This window comes from Anabrus simplex, chromosome 1 (genome assembly GCF_040414725.1).
Source record: "Anabrus simplex isolate iqAnaSimp1 chromosome 1, ASM4041472v1, whole genome shotgun sequence".
In the NCBI taxonomy this organism is placed as follows: Eukaryota; Metazoa; Arthropoda; class Insecta; order Orthoptera; family Tettigoniidae; genus Anabrus; species Anabrus simplex.
In genome coordinates this window covers 1,792,189,522-1,792,215,396 of record NC_090265.1, presented here as the reverse complement: position 1 = coordinate 1,792,215,396, position 25,875 = coordinate 1,792,189,522, and the positions used below count along the sequence as shown (strand labels likewise).

Sequence of the window (25,875 nt, the reverse complement as noted above, 5' to 3'; positions counted from 1 at the left end):
GTGGCCTTAATTAAGGTACAGCCCCAGCATTTGCCTCGCGTGAAAATGGGAAACCACGGAAAACCATCTTCAGGGCTGCCGACGGTGGAGTTCAAACCCACTATCCCCCGGATGCAAGCTCACACCTGCGCGCTCCTAAACGCATGGCCAACTTGCCCGGTTATATACACACTATTTGAAGAAAATGAAGAAATTCTCACATTTCCGATCACTATTAAGAGAGTTGGTGGTATAGCGCTTGGTTTCGATACGAGCCAATGAAACAGCGATGGTTTTTCAAATGCCTTACATTTACGCTGCAGTGGAGACAAAGCACGACTTCATTAAGAGAAGTTCCGAATTTTAAATTCTTAAGTGTCTGGACTGAAATAAACAAATATTTCCAAATATTGAGTATGACTTGATAGAATCTGACGATGTTCTTTTAAGAAAGAAATATGTCATTCTTTGCTTTATAGTGTATATTTTTACAGGTACGGGGCATTCAGTATATAATGTAACACATTTTATTTCTCAGTCAATTTCGGTTTAAAAAATTGGAATTTTGTTTGGGACATCTTTTAATATTTTCCCTTTGTCTCGTAGAGCTTCATTAATTTCCGATAGCTGGCAGCGCTATAACTAGCCTTCAAAATGGCGTCTGTAATGGAGGTGCATACCAAACAGAGAGCAGCTACTGAGCTTCTTTTGGCAGAAAACCAGGGCATCACAGATATTGATAGGTGCTTGCAGAATGTCTATGAAAATCTGGCAGTGGGCAAAAGCACACTAAGTTGTTGCAAGGGGCGTGTTTCATCATCACAACAAGGTCAAGCAAACCTGTCTGATCTCTTGCGTGCTCACCAGCCGCACACAGCTGTGACACCTGCAAAGTTGGGACGTGCGGACACCCTTATTCGAGGTGATCGACGGATCACAGTCAAACACCTCGCTGCTAAACTTAATGTCTTTGTTGGTAGTCCTGACACACTTATCCACCAGTTGGAGTATTCAAAGCTTTCCTCGGTACCTAACGGAAGACCATACAGAGGAAAGGAGAAACATCTGTGCAGAATTGCTTGCTTGTTATGAGACTGAAGGTGAAAAACATTGTCGCAGGTGATGAAACGTGCTTTCATCACTTCGAACCAGAAACAAAGCGGCAATCCATGGAGTGGTGTCACTCCAACTCCCCCACGAAGAAAAAGTTCAAAACAGTACCCTCAGCTGGTAAAGTCTTCTGGGACTCTGAAGGGGTTATTCTGTTCGATGTCCTCCCTCGTTGTGAAACGATCAACTCTGACGTGTATTGTGCTTCTCTTAAGGAAACTGAAGAAATGCATTTGTAGACACACAAAAATGCAAATGAACTTCTCCTTCTCCACGAAAACGTAAGACCTTACACAAGTCTGCGCACTCGACAGGTGCTCACAGAACTTCAGCGGACTGTTTGTCCTTGTGCACCCTACAGCCTGGATTTCGCACCTTCTGACTTCCATCTGTTTGGCTCAATGAAGGATGCACTCCACGGGAAGCACTACGTGGATGATGAGGAAGTTATCAATTCAGTATGACATTGGCTCCCACATCGACCAGTCAAGTGGTACCATGCACGCATACTGGCCGTCACATTACAGTAGGACTGAACGGAGATTATCTTGAAAAATAGGGTATTGTAGGAAAAGGATGAGGGAATAACTTGCTGTATTTGAATCCTCAATAAAAAAACTTGCGTTTAGAAAAATAACGTGTTGATTGAACTCCCTTCGTATGTTACAGTGTAATATTTATATTTAACTTGTACCGAGCTCAATAGCTGCAGTCGCTTAAGTGCGGCCAGTATCCAGTATTCGGGAGATAGTAGGTTCGAACCCCACTGTCGGCAGCCCTGAAAATGGTTTTCCGTGGTTTCCCATTTTCACACCAGGCAAATGCTGGGGCTGTACCTTAATTAAGGCCACGGCCGCTTCCTTCTCACTCCTAGCCCTTCCCTGTCCCATCGTCACCATAAGACCTATCTGTGTCGGTGCGACGTAAAGCAAGTAGAAAAAAAAAAAAAAAAAAAAAAAAAAATTAAACTTGTGTACTCCACAGACTGGAAACCTTTTAAGTTGCATTTAACTCAGTCAACACTGGAAAGTATGGCTTCCTTTTTAACAAATTTGTGAAGGATGGTCAGACAGTGACAAGAAAACACTTCTGAAAGCATGAAAACAGTTTGATACCATCACAAACACTAGGTACAGAATAAATTCCCTGTCCTTCAGTATTTTACTGACAAAGGATTATTTCATTACAGAATACAAATAACTATCACAGTCAGAAACCAATCAATGTTTCAATCCCCAAACACAATGGAAAACTAAAGCCCTACTTTTAACTTCTATTTACTTCTATTTCACGTTTCACATACAAATTTTATAAACATACGAGTTGAATTACAAATAAAATACAGTTACAATCCAGTAGCGTGCCTTGCAAAGCATCAACCAATTAGTAGTTACCTTTTAAAGCATTTTGATTGTCAATAAACTCTTCTACCACTATTTTCAACATGAATAGATATTGAAATTAACTTTCATCCTACGAGGCTGTGTTCCATACATATAGTACGTGATGGTGATAGATGATTTGCATGCATTCTACAGTGTGGTGGCAGGAGTGTCATATCTGTATCTTAGATCCTTTTCAACAGAACAAATATGACCTAGGCCACCATAGCTGAATGATAGAGCAACAGACGCAAAATCGGGAGGTTGTGGGTTTGAATCCCACTGGTGTCGGGTTGGCCAATTTTTTTCCTGTACTTGACCTCTCTTTGTTATGTATTATATGTACGGAACACGTCCTTATAGGTTGAAAGTTAATTTCAATTACAATACAGTCGCGACAATATAAATTTAAATTAGAGCATTAAAAAAATGGAGGATAGTTAACTTTTAACTGAGGGGCTCAGTGAAAGGAGGATCTTTATCAAGGAATATGGCTTTATTGCAAAGTATTCAATACATAAACTGAGATTATACAATGATACCTCAAGTAGCCAGTTTGAAAGTCAAGCTATCTTCAAAGCACACAGTAGACTTCAATCATACTACCACAGTTTAATAGTCCAGGCATAAGAACTTCATTCACCATATGTAAACATTCTTCATGGACATAATCAATGACATATGTCAGAAACATTCTCTACATACAAATAATTCACTAATAATGGGGACAACAAGAATACAAAATAAAAAAGTTTCTTCAACTACAGTATAGTTATTGCAAGGAATTCAAACTGTAGTAAGCTGTAGTTCAATGAGAGGTGCATTTACACACCAAACCAAACCAAACCCCATGGCACGACAACCCTGAAGGGCCATGGCCTACCAAGCGACCACTGCTCAGATTACAAGGTGTCGTGTGGACAGCACGATAAATGCTCTTGGCCAATATTCTTGGCATTCTAGACCAGTGCTGCAACCTCACCATCAGATACAGTAGCTCCTCAATTGTAATCACGTAGGCAAAGCGGACCTCAAACAAGCCCTCAGATCTGGGTAAAAATCCCTGACCTGACCGGAAATTGAACCCGGGGCCTCTGGGTAAGAGGCAGGCGTGCTACCCCTACACACCACGAGGCTGGTGGTATATTTGCAAGTTATTTTCATACAGAAGAGGGGTGTAAAACTAATAATCCCTCAAAGGAATTTGCGTCTCAACTACCGGTAACTTCATTGAATATGATTTAAGATAACGCAACATAATATTACAAGAGTATCCAACAAAGAAAGATTGTCATTAAAAAGTACGGAAACTTACCCTTTTCTTTAGCAAAAACATTTTCTTTTACTTTTAAAAGTTCAAACTGAACAAGATATTTTCTTTCCAAAACTCGTCATTGAATTTTTCCAATTTGAAAACTTCGGCACTCTTCTGTTGATCAAACAAAAACCAACAAGGTTCCATTCTTCTCCTGCCTCCAAAGCTCCAGCTCAACTTTTAATCAGTACACCAAAGCTAAACCAAACTTCAATCAACATTTTTATAAACGTCGATTATATTATAATGTTATTTTTAACATGTAATTTTAAAATTATTCCAAGAATGTTGTAGAACAGAACTACAATAAAGCAGCTTATACAGACAAAAATATTTTTAAATATCCTTGAAAGGACATGTACTCATTAGTATTAAGTCATTGTATAAGTATTTTTTGAAATCAATCAATCAATCAATCAATCAATCAATCAATCAATCAATCAATCAATCAATCAATCAATCAATCAATCAATCAATCAATCAATACTAATCTACATTTAGTGCAGTTGCCCAGGTGGCAGTTTCGGTATCTGTTGTTTTCCTAGCCTTTTCTTAAATGATTTCAAAGAAATTGGAAATTTATTGAACATCTCCCTTGGTGAGTTGTTCCAATCCCTAACTCACCTTCCTATAAATGAATATTTGCCCCAATTTGTCCTCTTGAATTCCAACTTTATCTTCATATTGTGATCTTTCCTACTTTTAAAGACACCACTCAAACTTATTCGTCTACTAATGTCATAAAGTCAAATAAATATGTTTATTTGTTTCACCTTTTCAATACATAACATGTAATATTAATGTCATTCCACGCCATCCCTCCAGTGACAGCTCAGAACATACCACTTAGTCAAGCAGCTCGTCTTCTTTCCCCCAATTCTTCCCAGCCCAAACTTCGCAACATTTTTGTAACACTACTCTTTTGTTGGAAATCACTCAGAACAAATCAAGCTGCTTTTCTTTGTATTTTTTCCAGTTCTTGAATCAGGTAATCCTGGTGAGGGTCCCATACAAGATTTATATGCCTCCCCTTTACATCCTTACTACAACCCCTAAACACACTCATAACCATGTGCAGAGATCTGTACCCTTTATTTACAATCCCATTTATGTGATTACCCCCATGAAGATCATTCCTTATATTAACACAATGATCCCCAAAAGGAACTTTCACCCCATCAACGCAGTAATTAAAACTGAGAGGACTTTTCCTATTTGAGAAACTCACAACCTGACTTTTAACCCCGTTTATCAACATACCATTGCCTACTGTCCATCTCACAACATTATCGAGGTCATGTTGCAGTTGCTCACAATCTTTTAACTTATTTATTACTCCATACAGAATAACATCATCTGCAAAAAAGCCTTACCTCTGATTCCACTCCTTTACTCATATCATTTATATATATAAGAAAACATAAAGGTCTAATAATACTGCCTTGAGGAATTCCCCTCTTAATTATTACAGGGTCAGACAAAGCTTCGCCTACTCTAACTCTCTGAGATCTATTTTCTAGAAATATAGCAACCCATTCAGTCACTCTTTGGTCTAGTCCAATTGCACTCATTTTTGCCAGTAGTCTCCCATGATCCACCCTATCAATTGCGATACAGTCCATTTAACCTCCTGAATCCAAGAAGAGTGACAATACAGTATTTTAATGAGATATTTAATTGCGATGCTATGGCTGAGATCTTCAAAAGAAGAAGAAATGTATTTTCATTTGTAAGGTGAGGTGTATTGATTAGGTAGACTAGAAAACTAAATGAATATTCTTAATTAAGTTCTATCAATACAGACCAATATAATGAAATTTGTTAATTGTAACATACAACTCAGTCGGGCAGCTTGTCTCCTTTCTCCCAAGTCTTCCCAGCCCAAACTTTGCAAAATTTTTGTAACACTACTCTTTCGTCGGTAATCACTCAGAACAAATCGAGCTGCTTTTCTTTGGATTTTTTCCAGTTCATGAATCAGGTAATGCTGGTGAGGGTCCCATACACTGGAACCATACTCTAATTGGGGTCTTACCAGAGACTTATATGCCCTCTCCTTTACATCCTTACTACAACCCCTAAACACTCTCTGCTGAGTTGAATACCAAGTGTGTGTTATTTTTATATAATGAGTAAAATGTTTTTGACAAAATTCTAATAATATCCATGAAGTGTCATTTACTGTACTTCAGTTCAGTTTGATATCCATTGTGTTTTATATAACTAAAATATTCAACATTATTTTAAGTTTTCATAGACAACATGAAACATTTTAACAAGTGTAATATATTTGAAACCAAATTAGTTTACATTTAATGCAATAGGATCTTCTTGCAGTGAGCCACTCAGTTCTATAAATAAGAATATACAGTATGTTCTTACCACACATAACATGGATTGATGGAAACATGTTTAACTTACATTACCTACAAAAAACCCACTTTACCAACAAAATAAATCGAAAGAAAGAACGAAAGACTTCTACAAAACAACCATTAAAATCAAAACAAACAAAAACATGCCAAATATTGGTCAGTTTGGGAGGACTTTATGCTGGAAAATGTAGCACTGGAATAGGATTTCTTTGAGATCTCAGATTTTCCCCATGAATTCCATTCCACTAAAAGAGTCACATCATGTGCCGATCTAGTTATAAGTGGAGGGAAGTGCTTTCTGCAGAGTGCAGTTGCAGCAGATTGTTGAAGAGTGCCCTCTAAGTTCCCGTGCAGGAAACTGCCGAGATTTCTTGGACACTACACCAGAAGTGGTAAGACTACATCATTTTGCCATTTGTACGTTTGTAAACATTTTTGTTACAGTTCATATCGTTTTCTTTTCATTGAATATGTAACAGTAACTCAACTCACATTTACAGTAAGCCTAATTTAATAACGTAAATGGTTTCCTAGTGACTCCTTGGTTGACTGGTCAGTGTTGAGGCCTTCCGTTCAGAGTTTCCTGGGTTCTATTCGCGGCTGGGTCAGGGATTTTAATCACGCCTGATTAATTCTTCTCGCTCAGGGACTGGGTGTTTGTGTTTGTTCCAACACTCTCCTCGTCATATTCAGACAACACACCACACTACCAACCGCCACAGAAACACGCAATAGTGATTACATCTCTCCATATAGGGTTCGCGTCAGGAAGGGCATCCAGCCGTAAAACAGGGCCAAATCCACAAGTGCCACACAGTTATGCCCGCTACCCCACAGGTATGGGAAAAGCGATGGAAGAAGAAGAAGAAGAAGAAGAGTTTTGTAGGGAACTTCATAAAGTGGAACGAAACGCCACCAAACTAAGATAATATTGAGTCATAATTTCAATCCACAGGAAGTGAAATCCTCTTTAATAGAAACACAACGTACTGGTATAACATAAATTAAGAGTCAAAGTTGGCAATTTCTGCTGCATCTGGTGAATTCCTCTAGTTTGGGAATTGGTTGTTTGTCTTCATTTGAACAACAGACACCACACTAGTAACTGAGATAGATGTAGTTTGAGTTACATAGTTGTGAGCTTGCATTTGAGAGATACTGGGTTTGATTCCGACTGTTGGCAGCCCTGAAGATGGTTCCCCACAGTTTCACATTTTCACACCAGACAAATGCTGGGGCTGTACCTTAATTATTGCTATGGTCAGTTCCTTCCCATCCCTAGTTACGTCTTACACCATTGCCAATGTAAGACCTGTCTGTGTCAGTGCAACTTAAAATAAATGAAAACAAAAGTTAAAACGTGTAAAGGCTGATTTTTGTATGGGAACAGTGTCAGAAAGAGTATCCAATTGTAAAACTGGGCCAGGTCCATACGTACAACATAGAAACCAGAAGCGACAGAGAAAGATTTCTATGCAGCAAAGGTTTTTACATTGTATAAAATAATGAAGCATTACAAAAGGTTATAATGTCAAGATTATTTTACTTAATGCCAGCTCCATGGGGTAGGTACAGTGTATGTACCTTTTACCTGAAAGTCTTAGGTTCTGATGGCAGGAGAGTTTCCAGCTGCATTCATGAACTCTTTGGCCTACAATATTTCTTATCTCTTCCCTTTACATATAGTCTCTGACCAGCTAATGAAGCGAGCATGAAGTGAAACAGATGTTTAAAAAAAAAAATAATAATAATGAACTACACTGAATATGTACACAGAATGTGATATTAGTATTTCTGCTAGTAGTGATAATGATTCGAATAATTGTTCATATGATGATCTTGTTGGCATTTCTAGTGAAATTGATGAAGATATTACGTTGGAAGCAGTAGTGATGGTAGGAGATACAGAACGTTAGGCTGGAAATACGACACGATCTAATATAATTTCATTCACTGGAAATCCTAGTGTAAGGGTTCAATCATTACCAGAGGTGAGTGTGACTGTTTTGAACTATTTCTAACAGATGATGATGGAAGTTTGGTAGTGATTAAAACCAATTCTTATGCTAAAAAATGCATTTAAAACCTTGTAAATAAATCTCTGCATATAACGGCATGATTTTAGAAAGTAACTCTTGTGAAATTTGACAGTTTATTGCATTAGTTTTCTTCATAGGTATAATTCAAAAGCTGGAGATAAATATGTATTGAGTACAAGACAGGTCTCAAAAAATACAAATAAAACACCAAAAGAAAGGTAAAGAAGAACTGTAAAATAAGCTTTTAATAACCACTGAAGATTATATGAATGTGTTAGCATCATTTTCCTTTAACAACTGCCATTAATTCCTTCAAATATAGAATTTCCACTGAAAAAACCTCACCTTTCTGGCATAAGAGCTTGTGAGAACCTGCCAATGAAGGGGTTAAACTTCCATTTTAATGTCAAATTTAATAAATATATAAATATGTTTAAACTTTGCTGGTGACCCAAGCAAACACTTTAAATTCAGAGCTGCTTTCAAGAAGGGAAGACTGGTATAAAGACTGTGATTATCTTTTAAAAAATAAATTTCAGAATAATAATAATAATAATAATAATAATAATAATAATAATAATAATAATAATAATAATAATAATAATATTAATAATGAACATAAACATTTATCCTTAAAGCAGACTTGGCTATGGAAGTCTAGGAAACATAACAGAAATTATTCCATCAATGAAAAGTATTGACTTATGATTAAACAAAAATATCCACTTTATTATTTAATTCAATTCAATCCAAATAACAGAGAAATTAACTGAGTTTATTATATTTCAGCAAATCTTAATTATCAAAGCCACAGCAGTTTAGTAACTAAGATATTAAACTTTTGACTTTGAAGCAGAATAGATTTTGTGTCTCAATCTCCAGATGACTCCAGTCATCTCAGCTTGCCACACTTAATATGAAACAAAGATTTCTCCTGATTACATCACTCTTAGGCATCAATGAAAATTTGAGTTAATATCTTCTGAATGTCAGAAACAGGAATAGAAATGAAAGGAAATTATAGAAAATTTCTGGTAAAGAATCACTGATTGTCAAAGACAAAATCAACAGAAAGAAATTATGATATGACAATATTCTAAAATTCTATTTCCTTCTTCAGCTGTCAACAAAACTATGTTACAATCTAAATGGTATGATAGAGATTGTGCCAAATAAATATGCCATAATGTGTGTCAGAGAAGACAAATTCTGTACACAGAATGTGGGTACATCCATATTTGTAAAATAGTACACATTTCCTCTGGTGCTGGTCCCATTAACATAATTTAAAAACACAGTGCAAGTTAACTCAGCACTCAGAACAGGATGTCAATACCACATTATGTCATTTCTCTTCTTACGAAAGCATTCACTTATAACCATACAGAAAGTCTCTCTTGGTTAACTCAATAGTGCATATGTGTGTAGTATCCACAAGAAGAAGAAAGCTCAATGCCCTGGTTCTGCAACTTTGCACAGTTACATGGCATTATCTTGTACATTCTCAGAATTGGTCTACCTTCAAAAGATCTTTGGTATCATAGCTAAAAATTTAAGTACCAATTAATGACTGGTATTGATGCCTGGAGCAAATTTACAATCTGGAAATCCTACATACAGGATAATAATTCTAAATCAAATGCTTCTACAATAAACATCAGGTAAGATTTTCAGTGATGACGGCAATTTTTGCTGTAAAAGAGAACAACAACGGATTCTCAATACCTCATAACACTTGAAAAGGTAAAAACATAAAAACAAAATTAGAATTTAAGGAAACAGTCCAGCTCCTTGGCTGAATGGTCAGAGGACCCTGGGTTTGATTCCCGGACAGGTTACGGATTTTAGCTGCGCATGGTAAACTCCTCTGTTTTAGGACCTAGGCATTTCTGTTCACCTTACTACACTTCCCTCATATAAACTAAGACGTCGAAGTGGCGTTTTTACTTTGCGATGCAGTATGGGAGGCGCGCGCATAGTTCTTGGCCTTGCAATCATGAGTCGCCAGTCTGAATCTCAGCTGTTAACATGATTAGACAGTTACCGTATTTTCATATGTAAAATATCTGGTATCAAGCTCGAAAGGTGCAGTCCCTTAAGTGCGCCCGATATCCAGTATTTGGTAGATAGTGGGTTCGAACCCCCACTGTCAGCAGCCTTGAAGATGGTTTTCGGTGGTTTCCCATTTTCACACTAGGCAAATGCTGGGGCTGTACCTTAATAAAGTCCATGCTTCATTCCTCCTCCAAGCCTCTTCCTGCCCCATTGTCGCCAGAAGACCTATCTGTGTCGGTGCGACGTAAAGCAATCAAAAAGAAGAAAAGTTCTGGATTCATCTTCATGGTCGTGTGAACAGCCATAACTCTCACTATTGGTGTTCAGACAATACTAATGGCGTTTATGAAGTCCCTCACTATGACAGGAAGATTGGTGTTTGGTGTGCTGTTAGTGCAAGACAAATAATTGGAACTTTTTTTTTTTTTTGAGACAACAGTAAATGCAGAGAGGTACCAAAATGACATTTTGACATGTTCTTCCATCAGATAACGGAAGATGAAAATGGCCGTTTGTGTTTCTGTTACGAAGAGTCTAGTGTCAGACCTAAGACGAAATGCTGGTTAATAGAGCAAACGCCTGAAAAAGCCATACATCTAATTTTTGATCAGATTTACGAAGTTTGTCGTGACTTAAAATTTTGTAAGTGGTCATATTTCATTCGAAGTGCGTGTTTGATACCTTTTTCTTTGTGTAAGCCCTGCTATGGCTTCCACATCTTGCCCTGGCATGTCAGTGTGTGATCCTAGGATCAGGACGCGCAGATGGCCTTTCGCGATTTTCTTTACCATCCTCAATGTTATTGGAATAAATTCTTTCAATGTACAGACATCACTCAAAAACTACAAGCCTGTCACTAGCTTTCAGTTTATGAAAACATTGGATGGACAATTAACTGAACTCTACCTCAATGAAAGACCTGTAAATGACCGACTTACCAAAAGAACCGTGAATGGTAGTGTCAAGAATTTTTAATAAGAAAACTGTTCCAAAGATGCAATCATCCAATCAAAACTCAAAAAGGAAGTTGATAGGTACTGTGTCCTTGCTCTGCTGAAAAAGAGACAAATCAGAACTGTGTGAAATGTGACTGTGCAACCTGCCAAACTTGCTGTTTGTAGTGTGTAAGGATTGTGGAGAAGACGACATGTAGCGGGTTTTAAGTGGTTGTGAAAATGACGTAAATGACTGTGAAATTCATACGTTTTATGAGTCTTGTATACTATTAAATGTACCTTTGAATTTGCTTTGGAGCAATGAACATTTTAAATTTGTTTTCATTTAAGTTTAACTCATGGGAGTGTGAGTTTCTTTTAAAATCAGTGACTGTAAAACAATTGTGCATTATCTCACAATATATAATCAGTAAAGATGTTAATTTCTCATTGTAGGTAATGCAAAATGTATAAAGAAACATAACTGACGTGTATTTATTTTTGAAACTTAAATAAAAGGTTTTTGCGGTCATCCATTCTATGGTATCATTTTTGACCCCACAACGCCATTTACATACCAAAATCTTCACAACGCCTGTCGAGGGTTAACTACAGCCTGTAATCTCCACTACTGAAAATGATAAAAACTGATCCATAATTGATTGTAGGAGATTTTTATCAATTTGTGAAAAAGACTGCATTGGGTTGCACAGTGTGACACTATACATCTCAGAACATCACAAAGTTCATCAGTTCTAGCACTGAGAAGCACATTCCAGCAGCCTTTAAACACATAAAGTGGATTTCCATTACTGCAGTGTTTTTGGAAGGTATCACACAGCTATGACTTATGAAATGACCCTCGTACAGATCCACAAACTCGTACGGAATTTATCACTCGTTCATTCAGACATAGTGACTGGGCTACATTTTCATATCACACATTCTTTAAAAAAGAAAAAATAGCCTGAATGTATTTTATGAAGATTTTAAAGCTCCAGGCACCAAACATAGTCAATTAAATTCAATTACAGGACCAAAACTGACTTGCCAGACAACTTGTTGTCTTCTCCTGAATTGAAGTAGTCTCTCAGTTGCTGCAGAATCTTCTGGCTTTTCAGCCTTGAAAGCAGTGATAGTGACTCGCTACATATCCCAGCTCTTGCAGTAACCTGACAACAATACAACAATAAAACTTAACTTCCATTATCAATCCATTGTTATAACTAATTATAAGTTACTATTACATTGTACACAATATTGCCATGGGTACTTCTGTGTTCTTGTTAGTAATATAAGTCAGTCAACTGTACAGGAATACATTAACCCTTATTAAATCTAAGACTCCCATTGAAACTTCAAGTTCGACCAGTTTAGTTCCAAAATGTACCATAAGTTTGAATATATTATGTAAATTGTGTAAAAATAGTTTTTAAGAATAGTTCTAGCACATGTTAATCTCCAATAAGTTGTAAAAGTGTACAGATTATTAAACCCAATTGCATCATGCCGTTCTCATTACCGACATTAGGAAAGTTAACAGTCAATATACTTCCATTAAATGTGAACAAGAGTAGAATGTCTCATTAGTACTTTAAAACATGGACGGCTTGATCACTCCTATGCACTGTTATATAAATAATATTGACTATGATTAATCCTAAAATAGCATCCACTCAGAGCTCTGACTTGGAGATAGAATTAATGGCTGATGATGCCTGCAATGCCAGGCGAAACGTACCATACTCAAACTTAATGTAATGATATTGTTATAGTCATAAAAACTCAACCAGTATTGAATAGGTGGTACAATAAATTAATGTTTAACATTTAATAATTGAACTTCAATACGGTCAATATGAAAATACATTAACCCTTGATCACTAACCTCTCTCATGACCAACGTTATCACTAAACATTACTGTTTGCATGAAGGAACTTCACCAAATGAATGGAGAGTTGCTATAGTAGCCCCTATATATAATGGAAAGGGTGATAGACATAAAGCTGAAAATTACAGGTCAGTCAGTTTGACATGCTTTGGGAAAGCATTCTTTCTGATTATATTAGACACGTTTGCAAAATTAATAACTGGTTTGATAGAAGGCAGTTTGGGTTTAGGAAAGGTTATTCCACTGAAGCCCAACTTGTAGGATTCCAGCAAGATATAGCAGATATCTTGGATTCAGGAGATCAATTGGACTATATTGCGATTGACCTTTCTAAGGCATTTGATAGGGTAGATCATGGGGGACTACTGGCAAAAATGAGTGCAATTGGACTTGACAAAAGAGTGAGTGAATGGGTGGCCATATTTCTAGAAAATAGAACTCAGAGAATTAGAGTAGGTGAAGCTTTAGCTGTCCCTGTAATAATTAAGAGGGGAATTCCTCAAGGCAGTATTATTGGACCATTATGTTTTCTTATATATATATCAATGATATGTGTAAAGAAGTGGAATCAGAGATAAGGCTTTTCGCAGATAATGTTATTCTGTACAGAGTAATAAATACGTTACAAGATTGTGAGCGGCTGCAGGGTGACCTCGATAGTGTTGTGAGATGGACGGTGGGCAATGGTAAGATGATAAACAGGGATAAAAGTCAGGTTGAGAGTTTCACAAATAGGAAAAGTCCTCTCACTTTTAATTAATGCGTTGATGGGGTGAAAGTTCCCTTTGGGGGATCATTGTAAATACCTAGGAATTAATATAAGGAAACATCTTCATTTGGGTAATCACATACATATGATTGTAAATAATGCACATGATTATGAGGGTATTTAGGGGTTGTAGTAAGGATATAAAGGAGAGAGCATATTTGTCTCTGGTGAGACCCCAACTAGAGTATGGTTCCAGTGTATGGGACCCTCACCAGGATTACTTGATTCAGGAACTGGAAAAAATTCAAAGAAAAGCAGCTCGTTCTGGGCGATTTCCGACAAAAGAGTAGTGTTACAAAAATGTTGCAAAGTTTGGGCTGGGAAGACTTGGGAGAAAGGAGACGAGCTGCTTGACTAAGTGGTATGTTTGTGATACAAATTCTTATAATTTTGTTAATTACCACCTATTCAATACAATAAAAACGTAGTACAAACTTACATATTTATTAAGATGTTGATATGGTACATGTTTCGCTCCTTTTTCGTGAGCATCATCAGCCAATTATTATTTACTTAAGGTTATATAAGATCATGAAACAATTCTTTTGGATTAAGATTATGCCTATAAAACTAATTGACAAATCTTATAATAGTTTACAAGTCATATAACAATAAAATTATGTCTTTAAGTTAAAACATATTTGTCTAAAATCTATCTAAGTCTAACATTTTATTGACAAAACTCATCTGGTGAACATCCTTTAAAATTATTAAAAAAAATAAAAAACTTTTGAGATCTGGCTAATTGTACTGATTCAATGTTGCTTAACTTGTATGATTGTCGTTAACACTTCCTTAACTATATTGATAATTTTCTGCAGTTGATAATTGTCTATGTTATGGACATTTGACTTGTTCTCGTTGTTGCTGGAGTAACATTTATACAAATGTATTGGCATTAATTTTATATTGTCAATAGGAGAATATTGTTCATGAACAAACTTGTTAATGAAACACTTTCTAATGTGATATAGGATTTAAAATATTCTTGTATGTTCCAAAATGGCTTGTTGGTATATTTTTCTTCCTGCTGCATAATTGTTTAGTGTTACTCCTAGCCTCTTGAGAACTACTTGTTGTTCTGTTTGCACTGAGTAACACTAAAGAATTATGCAGCAGAAAGAAAAATATACCAACAAGCCATTTTGGAACATATGAGAACATTTTAAATCCTATATCACATTAGAAAGTGTTTCATTAACAAGTTTGTTCACGAACAATATTCTCCTATTGACAATATAAAATTAATGCCAATACATTTGTATAAATGTTACTCCAGCAACAACGAGAACAAGTCAAATGTCCATAACATAGACAATTATCAACTGCAGAAAATTATCAATATAGTTAAGGAAGTGTTAACGACAATCATACAAGTTAAGCAACATTGAATCAGTACAATTAGCCAGATCTCAAAAGTTTTTTATTTTTTTAAATAATTTTAAAGGATGTTCACCAGATGAGTTTTGTCAATAAAATGTTAGACTTAGATAGATTTTAGACAAATATGTTTTAACTTAAAGACATAATTTTATTGTTATATGACTTGTAAACTATTATAAGATTTGTCAATTAGTTTTATAGGCATAATCTTAATCCAAAAGAATTGTTTCATGATCTTATATAACCTTAAGTAAATAATAATCGGCTGCTGATGCTCACGAAAAAGGAGCGAAACATGTACCATATCAACATCTTAATAAATATGTAAGTTTGTACTACGTTTTTATTGTATTGAATAGGTGGTAATTAACAAAATTATAAGAATTTGTATCACAAGTAGATCTTCAATACGGACAAAGAAAATGAAATTTATAACCTGCAAAATAAGTGGTATGTTCTGAGCTGTCAGTGGAGAGATGGCGTGGGAGGACATCAGTAGACGAATAAGTTTGGATGGTGTCTTTAAAAGTAGGAAAGATCACAATATGAAGATAATGTTGCAAATCAAGAGGACAAATTGGGGCAAATATTCGTTTATAGGAAGGGGAGTTAGGGATTGGAATAACTTACCAAGGGAGATGTTCAATAAATTTCCAATTTCTTTGCAATCATTTAAGAAAAGGCTAGGAAAACAACAGATAGGGAATCAGCCACCTGGGCGACTGCCCTAAATGCAGATCACTAGTGATTGATTGATTGATTGATTGATTGATTGATTGATTGATTGATTGATTGATTGATTGTCTGCGGGACTACACAAATGAAACCACCAATATCTGCAACTGTCACCTTTATGCACATAATAAAAGTAAACCAAAACTGAAAAATAAATATATATAACCACACTTTTCCATTTTTGAAGTCTTAAAAGTCGTTGCTACATGGAAAGCACTTGTTCGAGTCTTGGTCACAGCAAATCTCCATCGTACCCATTTTTTTTTTTTTTTTTTAACATAGTAATTGGATCATTTTAATCAGTCATATACATTAAAGTCTAATAGTATTAAATAGAGTCAGCTTTTCAGCTTCTTCTTCCGCTCCCAAAACTTCATCTTGTCGGACCTGGCTGCCCTTTGGTTGTCAGTAATGGTGTACTTCCTTCGTTCAAATGTTATGAGTTTGAATCGCAAGTGTTTATTCCTTAGAATTCTATTCTCTTCTCTGCTTTCAATTTGGAGCATTGATAAGTTTAATTCTTCTAAATCATTTATGATCTCTGTGAACCACGTGTTCTCTGTTTTGTTTTTCCATAAATAAATAACTGCTTCACTAGTTGGGTTTCTGGCAGTCTGAATATATGACCCAAAAAAAAAAGGCAATTCACCTTTTCCGAAATTGTATCTATTATTGATTTGCTTTCACGATATGCTACTTCATTAGGTACTAATCTCCATTGGCCACCAACTTATTGATGATTGTCCTGATGATTCTTCCATCTACTTTCTGCAATTTATCGGTTGTTGACTTAGTGTTCAACTTGAAGAGTGTTTCACTAGCATAAGTTGCTTTGGGTTTTACAACTGAATTGTGACGTCAAAATTTAGCAATGATGGAGAGAGACTTTATTTTTATAAGTAGGTCGGGTGATTCGCTGTACTGTTTTCGGTTTAGATGTTTTGCTAATCAATGTTTTCTCTTTTGAGTTCCAGGTTATAATATCCCCAAGATATTTGAACTTATTCACAATCTTAATTTCTTTGTCTATGTCAACATGAATGGCTGGCATTTCAATTCTGAAGGTCGGCATCATTTCAGTCTTTTCAAACTAGAATTGCAGTCCGATTTTTGCAGCAATTTTCTCAAGTTCTTCAACTTGAAATTCAGCTTCTTCCACACTACTTGCTAATAATGCAAGATTGTCTGCAAATGCTAGGCAATTAAGTTTAATATTTCTGCCTATCTTGATGTTTGAATGACATTTCTTTACCCATTCTCACATGACTTTCTCCAGGGCACAGTTAAACAATAATGGCGAGAGTCCATCTCCCTGTTGAAGTCCAGTGTGGATTTCAAATGGCTCAGACAATTAACCTCTAAAGTTGACTTTCAAGTTAGTATTCTTAAGACTGATTCCAATAAGCCTGATGAATTTTTGGTGTAAAGAAAATTCGTTAAGGACTTTCAGTAGTGACTCATGATGAATACTGTCATAAGCTTTTATGAAATCAACAAAAGTGATGATTAATCTCGTGTTCCAAAATCTATGGTGTTTCATGATCGACTTAAGACTGATGATTCGATTCGGACAGCTTCATCCTAGTCGGAATCCTCCATGATATTCTCTCAGTTCCTGGTCAAGTTGTTCCTGAATTCTTGTATATATAATTTTAGATAAAATCTTATAAGTAACATCAAGCAGAAATATACCCCGATAATTACTGGCATCTGATTTATCACCTTTTTTGTGCAGTGGCTGGATTATTGCTGAACTCTATTCCTCAGGCATTTCTTCAGTATACCAGATGTCTATGATATGTTTATGTAAATTTTAAAGGCTTTGTTTATTTGCATTCTTCTATAGTTCTGCTACCAATTAATTCTCTCGTGCTGCTTTGTAGCTCTTGAGTGAATTTGTTGCTTTGATCACTTCGTCATAAGTTGGATGTATAACCTTTTCCAGTGGAGTTTTATTTTTTGGTGAAGGATCAAAATCAAATTGTTCTTTTGGATTTTCACAGTTAAGTAAGTCTTTAAAATAGTCGGCCATAATTTTAGCATTTTCCCCTACTACTTTGTGCCATTAACCCATTTTTATTTTTCATCATAAGTGTACTTCGATTGATACTGTTGGAATGTTTTGTAATAGTCTCTTGTTTTATGTTGACTAAATGCTTCTTCTACGGTATTCAGTATTTCTTTTTGAAAATTTCTTTTAATTCTTCTAATTTCTTTGGCTGTTTGTTTTCTGGCATTCAGGAGTACATCACAGGATTTTTCAGTTTTCCATCATTGGTCAGAAAACCATGCTTTATGCTTTTTTTGAATTGCATTGTCACATTCCTCATTCCACCAAGCATCTTTCTTTCTCCATTTAATGGGAGCAATTTCCACAGCTACAGTTTGCAGTTTGTTAATTATCATCCCCAATTTGTCACTGAGGGGCATTTTAGATCTCTCCATACACATTATATTATTTATTAAATAACTTGGATCATAATGTGTATGAGTACAAGTATGATTTATAGCTATTGTTAGGTGATGTAGATAGGCTAGATAGTATTAATCATTGAAAATAACAATTATAATATATTATAATAATTACTCCATTAATTTAGGTAGTTTCCAAGACTGTTAATGTTATTTTTCCAAATGACTTGTTAATGTTATTTTTCCAAATTATGTGACTATGTACTGCATGTTGTGGTTAAATGTAAGAGAGGGCCGTGAGCCCTAACTTTGAAAGAAAGAAAGAAAGAAAGAAAGAAAGAAAGAAAGAAAGAAAGAAAGAAAGAAAGAAAGAAAGAAATTTATTAATTAATTTCTTTGCCTAGTGGATTGAGATTTTTTTGTCTCATAACCAATACACTAATAAAACTTCAATTTCAATACGTTCAAAACAGAAAATTGCACAAATTTCAGGGTGTTCACCAAATCCAGATTTTAAAATTCCCTGACATTTCCCTGTTTTCCAGACATAAAAACCAGTTTTTTTCCCTGACACATGATGACAAAAAACATAATTATAAAGGAAGTGTCAGTAATATTAAAATACATTTTTAAAACTTAACATCCAAAAAAAAATTAGCAATTAATGAGCATATTAAAAATTGGAAGTTTAATTTAGTCTGATTAAATTCACTTTTAAGTTTTTAAAAAATGTATTACCATTATTGCTTCAGCAAAGAAACTTCTTTGTAGCCACCAACGACTCGAGCTTCTGCCATCACCCTCCACTTCTTTTCTTCTAACTCTTTCAGCAACAAAGCGGCCTTTCTCTTATTTTTTTTGCAAAGAATCTTCTACTTCCAATATTTCACGTTTCTCCTTTAAATTTTGAACGAACAAAGCATGAGCACTCCTTGCAGCATGGAGCATGTTATTAATGGAGACCTTTTCAATTCCACCAGGGTTTGGGATAGAATCATATATTATTCTTTGTGCTACAAGGGATACTTGTAGCATGTTCTCTACTATAATTTCTTTATTAACAGGAAAACCACATTCAAGTGAAGCATTTCCATGAAACAATATTAGTATCATTTTGAGAAATGAAGCCAACTTTTCTGTTTTAAATTTACTATTGGAAGAAGAGTGCGAAGCCAAAAGTGATCTAACCTCTCGTCTTTAGAATATAAAGAATTCACTTCTTTCAAAGTATCATTCTCACAAACAGAAGTTAACTCCCTTTGTACATGAATGGCTTCATTACCCGAGATTCATTTGTTTTCAACAAAGGCATTTAAAGCTATCCTTAGCAGTCTGCTGCTTAGAGGCTACTTGGCTACACTTGGATCGAAACAAGAAATTAATTTAGTCAGTTTATCTGCTAGCGGTGAGCAGATGCGGCCAACAGCTGGATACTGCAGATGATGATGACGACGATATGCCAGCGGTGACCTTTCCAGTAACTATTTGCACAAAGCTACCATTCCTCTTAGACAATCTGTGCAAAACACTAATATATCTCTATCATTTAATCCAGGATTGCCACGAAGTGCTGCTTTAGCAGCATAACCTATGTCAATATTAGATGCAGGCAGAAGATTTTCTTTACTGTCTAAATACGTTTTAGGAGATCTTCTGAAGACTGCAGTGACTCAGACTTAACAAACCTTGTCATGATATTTATCATCAATGAAAGATTCATAAAGGAGTGATGCAAATGGGAGATCTGTCTGAAACTTTTAGGAATAGTTCCAAATCTCCAACAAGTGATAATAAAAATGACAACTTGGCCTTAAGAACCTTATCTTTAAGTGAAGTTGATACTATTTTGAAGCTGTTACAGCTTGGGATTTTCTTGTCTGTTTGTTCCTTCCACATATTTTTTGACATTAGGTAGGATATCTATAGCATGTTCAATTACTTGAAAATTTTCAAGCCATCTTATAGCACAATATTTTGAAGGAAATACATTTGAACCTGAATAATGTATATAATCAGCACGACTTGCAGGAGCGTAGAAAAATCAGAAGTGAAGAACACGAACAAACTCTGCGATATTCCACTGGGTTTCTTTTACTGCCATTTTATATGAATTGTGCACAGTATGCAAGCCACAAGATCCAATGTTCAACAAAATAGGAGCATCTAGAACATCTAATAAATTACCAAAATCCTGAAGGAACTTTTTATTAACATTTGGACCATCCACTGAAATTTGTAATTTTTTTAGATAGAGTCCTTGCTGTGCTTGCAAAAAACCACTTAACAAATCTGAGGAGGTAGAGTGACTAAGAAACATGGAATCAAAATAAGAAGTGCATACTTCATTAGTATCAGGATTGAAACAATGAACTAAAAGATCCATTTGGGCTATCTGAGAAACTTTATTCAGTGACTCATCAAACCCAACGGTGAAATGTGTGCACTTACTACCCATCTCAAGAACTTGTTTATGGAAATAGAGAGCCAAACCATGAGTGATTGTATATGCAACTTTTGTTCTGTGCAATTGAACTTTCGAAGCTGTTTCAGAGTTTGGAAAAATTACTGGAAAAAAGTGAGAATGCAATAGAGGTCTAATTCATCGAGCTCACCATTCCCCACCAACAAAGAATATTCAATAGTAAGCAGATCAAAACATTGAAAATTCGATCGATCAATCATATAGCTATTGATATTATTGATTACTTCACATTCGAGATCACACTTTAACTTTTCATTAAAATTTATTCCTGGCATAAAATCAGACCAATCAGGCTGACCAGTATAGTTTGTAAAATACTGGAGAGTTTAATAGCAAAGTACATCAGAGGGATATGTGATGATAAAAATTGGTTCATGAGGAGCCAGTATGGATTTAGAAAGAAATTTTCTTGCGAGGCACAACTGGTGGGACTTCAGCAGGACATATCAGATCAGTTAGATTCAGGAGGCCAGTTAGATTGCATAGCCATAGATCTTTCCAAAGCCTTTGATAGAGTGGAACATGGAATATTATTAAAGAAATTGGAGGGAATAGGATTGGACGTAAGGGTTATACGTTGGATAAGAACATTTCTAAATTCAAGGGTTCAGAAAGTCAAAGTAGGAAATAATATATCACAGGAAGAGAAACTCTGGAAGGGAATTGCACAGGGTAGTATAATCAGTCCGTTACTTTTCTTAATATACGCAAATGACTTAGGGAACAATATAACATCGAAAATAAGATTGTATGCAGATGACATAATTGTTTACAGGGAAATAAATAACATTGAGGATTGTTCAGAATTACAAAGGGACCTTGACAGTATCCAAGAATGGGTTGAAGAAAATAATATGAAGATTAATGGAGGCAAATCAACTGTTACAACATTTACAAACAGGAGCTTTAAAACTGAATTTGAATATACTTTGAATGAAGTAGTTATCCCAAAAGATGGCAAGTGCAAATACTTAGGTGTGAGATTTGAAAATAATTTGCGCTGAAAGGTCCATGTTGATGACGTTGTTGGGAAAGCATACAGATCGTTACATGTCATAATGAGGCTACTTAAAGGATGCAACAAAGAATTAAAAGAAAAAAGTTACTTAAGTATGGTTCGTCCATTATTGGAATATGCAAACAGTGTTTGGGATCCTCACCAAGAATACCTAATAAAAGAAATAGATGGTGTGCAGAGGAAAGCAGCAAGCTTTGTAACAGGGGATTTCAGGAGAAAGAGTAGTGTATCAGAAATGTTAAAGGAACTTGGGTGGGAAACTTTAAGTAAGAGAAGGGAGAAAAGTAGACTTATAGGATTATATAGAACCTATACAGGAGAAGAAGCATGGGGAGATATCCGTGAGAGGCTTCGGTTGGAAAATAATTATATTGGTAGAACTGACCACAAGTACAAAATTAGAAGGAATTTTAGCAGAAGCGATTGGGGTAAATTTTCTTTCATTGGGAAGGGCGTGAAGGAGTGGAACAGTTTACCAGGGGTAGTGTTTGATCCTTTTCCAAAATCTGTACAGATATTCAAGAAGAGAATAAACAACAACAGAGATAATAAATTAAATGTTAGAGGGCATTCGACCAGTGCAGGATATTGTAAATAATAAATGTGTGTGATTAAATTAATTCCATCCCCTGGTCTAAGGAGTTTGGACAGCCCAAGTAGGGGACTGCCTGTAGGGGTGAAGTACAGTGGGGACTTCGAGGGCCCTGGGACCGCTACGGTAGCTGTGAAGGCCCTTCAGGAACTCTGAAAAGTGGTGGCAAAAGGGGCTCTGGTTAAGACGCAGCAGGTCGTTATGCTACTTAGGTTCCAAAATGGGTAAAATATAAATATGTAAATAAATTCAATGTTAATTTTAATCTTATACCAGTTGTATAGTATTATTAGACGTAATTTCACATACCGTACTGTATATGAGTTGACTATGTTTGTAAGATATTATAAGTAGAATTTTGTAAACAATATAAATTTATTAAGGATGATGTGTGTGTTTAATAGAAAAAATTATTAGTGTAAATTGTATAATATTGTATTCTAGGAAAATTTTCTTCATCTCCTGTTAATTTAAAATTTAGTGCTTGACAATAATGTATTTTAGTGTACCATTTGCCACCGAGGTAGACACCTCATTTGCAAATAAAGAGATTTTGATTTGATTTGATTTTGAAAGACATGCCCTAGATTAATGTTAAAAAAACTGAAAAATGTGTTTGTATTACACGGATAAATACGGTATGTCAATTTTATCTGGCAGAAGAATGAATTTCCAGATTTTTTCCTGAATTCCCTGACATTTCCAGGTTTTCCCGTTAATTATCGAATTCCCTGACGTTTCCCTGTTTCCCAGGTTTTCCATACACCCTGAATTTGCTTTCTTTTGCTCTGTTCTGGGTTCAATTTCTCTACCATAAAACATCAATCAGCATCACACTTAATGACCATCATGAATTTGAACACGGGATCATGTTTCTTATCAGCAGCTTCATTGACAAGTGCATTTGTGTCCTACTTTTAAGTACATGTATGTACTTGTCCTATATATTCAGGTATTTGATCGGTGGTTGCCACATCCTGCCCAGCAGCAACCAATGCAAGAGTCTGCAAATTTGAAGGAGAAAAGACACAAGTCTTTTCTTGTTTAGGTTTGCGTATTTCTACATTTACGTTGAGTATTTCACTTAAAATTGTTCTCAACAACCGCAAAAAGTTGGCAGCATAAGCTGGTGCCGAAAGTGAGGTGTAATCAGACCACCACTCAGCTGCTGTGCATAGATCGTTTGCGAGACTGGTTTTTCTCCCTTCCTCAGTATATTGTGCAACCATTGACAAGGAACGTATTGATTATGCAGAAAGAAATACATAGACGGCAATGTTGGGTCTTTATTCTAAAGTTCATACAATGTTATTGTTTTAAATTAGTTCTGCTCTATTTTCACAATATTACAGTATAATAGAGAAACTATATATAAATACTGTATTACCATTTCATTTTTTGCTGACGGACTCGCAACATTTTTTCAAGAAAATGTCGAGTGAGAATGTTGAAAACTGTAAAACAGTGATGATGTACACCACTTTTGGAGCCAGAGTTGTTGGTTTGAGTATTGTTAGCACATATAAAATGTTTTGTCGAAAATATGGCTGTTGGACGGACTCTTCAGGTTCAACACAAAGATTGGCAGAATTCTTTGTAATTAGTCCTGTTACAAGGTGATTGTAGGAGGAACTTTTGTTTAAAAAGCGCACAGACTGGAAGTCAAGTTGTGCCAATAGAAGAAAGATAGGCCTAAAATGAAAATAAGAAACTGTAAGTTATCCTTCAAGGTGGGACGTGTATAAGAATTCCTGTATGATAGAGGTTTCTACAAATCACATTATTAACAAATACATTGCAAATGGGAAATATCCCGGTGGCAATGTTTGCTTACAGTAATGTAATAATAAAGTAAAGTTAACATAATTACCCAACAAACAAACAAACAAACAAACAAAACAACAAGCAAATATATGGGAAGAAAATATTCCAAGAATTTCTACTAGTTTAACATTCTAAATCCAGCAACATCATATACAAATTCACACACAACATAAGTATTTCCAGTGCTTAACACTACAGCTTACAATACTATAGGTTGAACTTACTACTAGCTTAACATTACAAGTGATAACAAAGTAAAGTTAACAACAACAACAACACCACCACCACCACCAACAACAACATGAGTACAACAAGCAATTCCCTGGAAAGGGAATACCACAAGAAAAAAAACCCTCCTAGTTTCACAATCTAAACCAAGCAGAAAATCACAAATTCAGTGTCCGTAATTTACAACTTTTCTAATGTTGTTGTTGTTGTTTGAGTCATCAGTCCATAGACTGGTTTGATGCAGCTCTCCATGCCACCCTATCCTGTGCTAACCTTTTCATTTCTACGTAACTATTGCATCCTACATCTGCTCTAATCTGCTTGTCATATTCATACCTTGGTCTACCCCTACCGTTCTTACCCCCTACACTTCCTTCAAAAACCAATTGAACAAGTCCTGGGTGTCTTAAGATGTGTCCTCCCCAAAAGCTTCTATTCTCTTTCTTTCTGAGCCAGTTATCGTCCATGTTTCACTTCCATACAATGCCACGCTCCACATGAAAGTCTTCAAAAACATCTTTCTAATTCCGATATCAATGTTTGAAGTGAGCAAATTTCTTTTCTTAAGAAAGCACTTCCTTGCTTGTGCTAGTCTGCATTTTATGTCCTCCTTACTTCTGCCATCGTTAGTTATTTTACTACCCAAGTAACAATATTCATCTACTTCCTTTAAGACTTCATTTCCTAATCTAATATTTCCTGCAGCACCTGCCTTTGTTCGACTGCACTCCATTACTTTTGTTTTGGACTTATTTATTTTCATCTGGTACTCCTTACCCAAGACTTCATCCATACCATTCAGCAACTTCTTGAGATCTTCTGCAGTCTCAGATAAAATAAGAATATCATCGGCAAATCTCATGGTTTTGATTTCCTCTCCTTGGACTGTGATTCCCTTTCCAAATTTCTCTTTGATTTCCTTTACTGCCTGTTCTATGTAAACATTGAAAAGGAGAGGGGACAAACTGCAGCCTTGTCTCACTCCTTTCTGGATTGCTGCTTCTTTTTCAAAGCCCTCGATTCTTATCACTGCAGACTGATTTTTATACAGATTGTAGATAATTCTTCATTCTCGGTATCTGATCCCTATCATCTTCAGAATCATAAATAGCTTGGTCCAATCAACATTATCGAATGCCTTTTCTAGATCTACGAATGCCATGTACGTGGGCTTGTCCTTCTTGATTCGATCCTCTAAGATCAGACGTAAAGTCAGGATAGCTTCACGTGTTCCTACATTTCTTCTGAAACCAAATTGATCTTCTCCCAACTCAGCTTCAACTTGTTTTTCCATTCTTCTGTAAATAATACGTGTTAAAATTTTGCAGGCATGAGATACTAAACTAATGG

The 25,875-nt window shown here is 35.7% G+C and overlaps 1 protein-coding gene across 1 annotated transcript in view; it reads right to left on the bottom strand.

Moving 5' to 3' along the window:
- Positions 1 to 8,908: 8,908 nt before the first annotated feature.
- The window catches only part of LOC136858774 (cytochrome b5 reductase 4), a 305,637-nt gene continuing 288,670 nt past the window's right edge, over positions 8,909 to 25,875 (bottom strand). Inside the window, exon 9 of the mRNA XM_067138565.2 lies at positions 8,909 to 12,362. Within this exon, the coding sequence (XP_066994666.2) occupies positions 12,308 to 12,362 (55 nt within the window). The 3' untranslated portion in view covers positions 8,909 to 12,307. The remainder of the gene's footprint in view (positions 12,363 to 25,875) is intronic.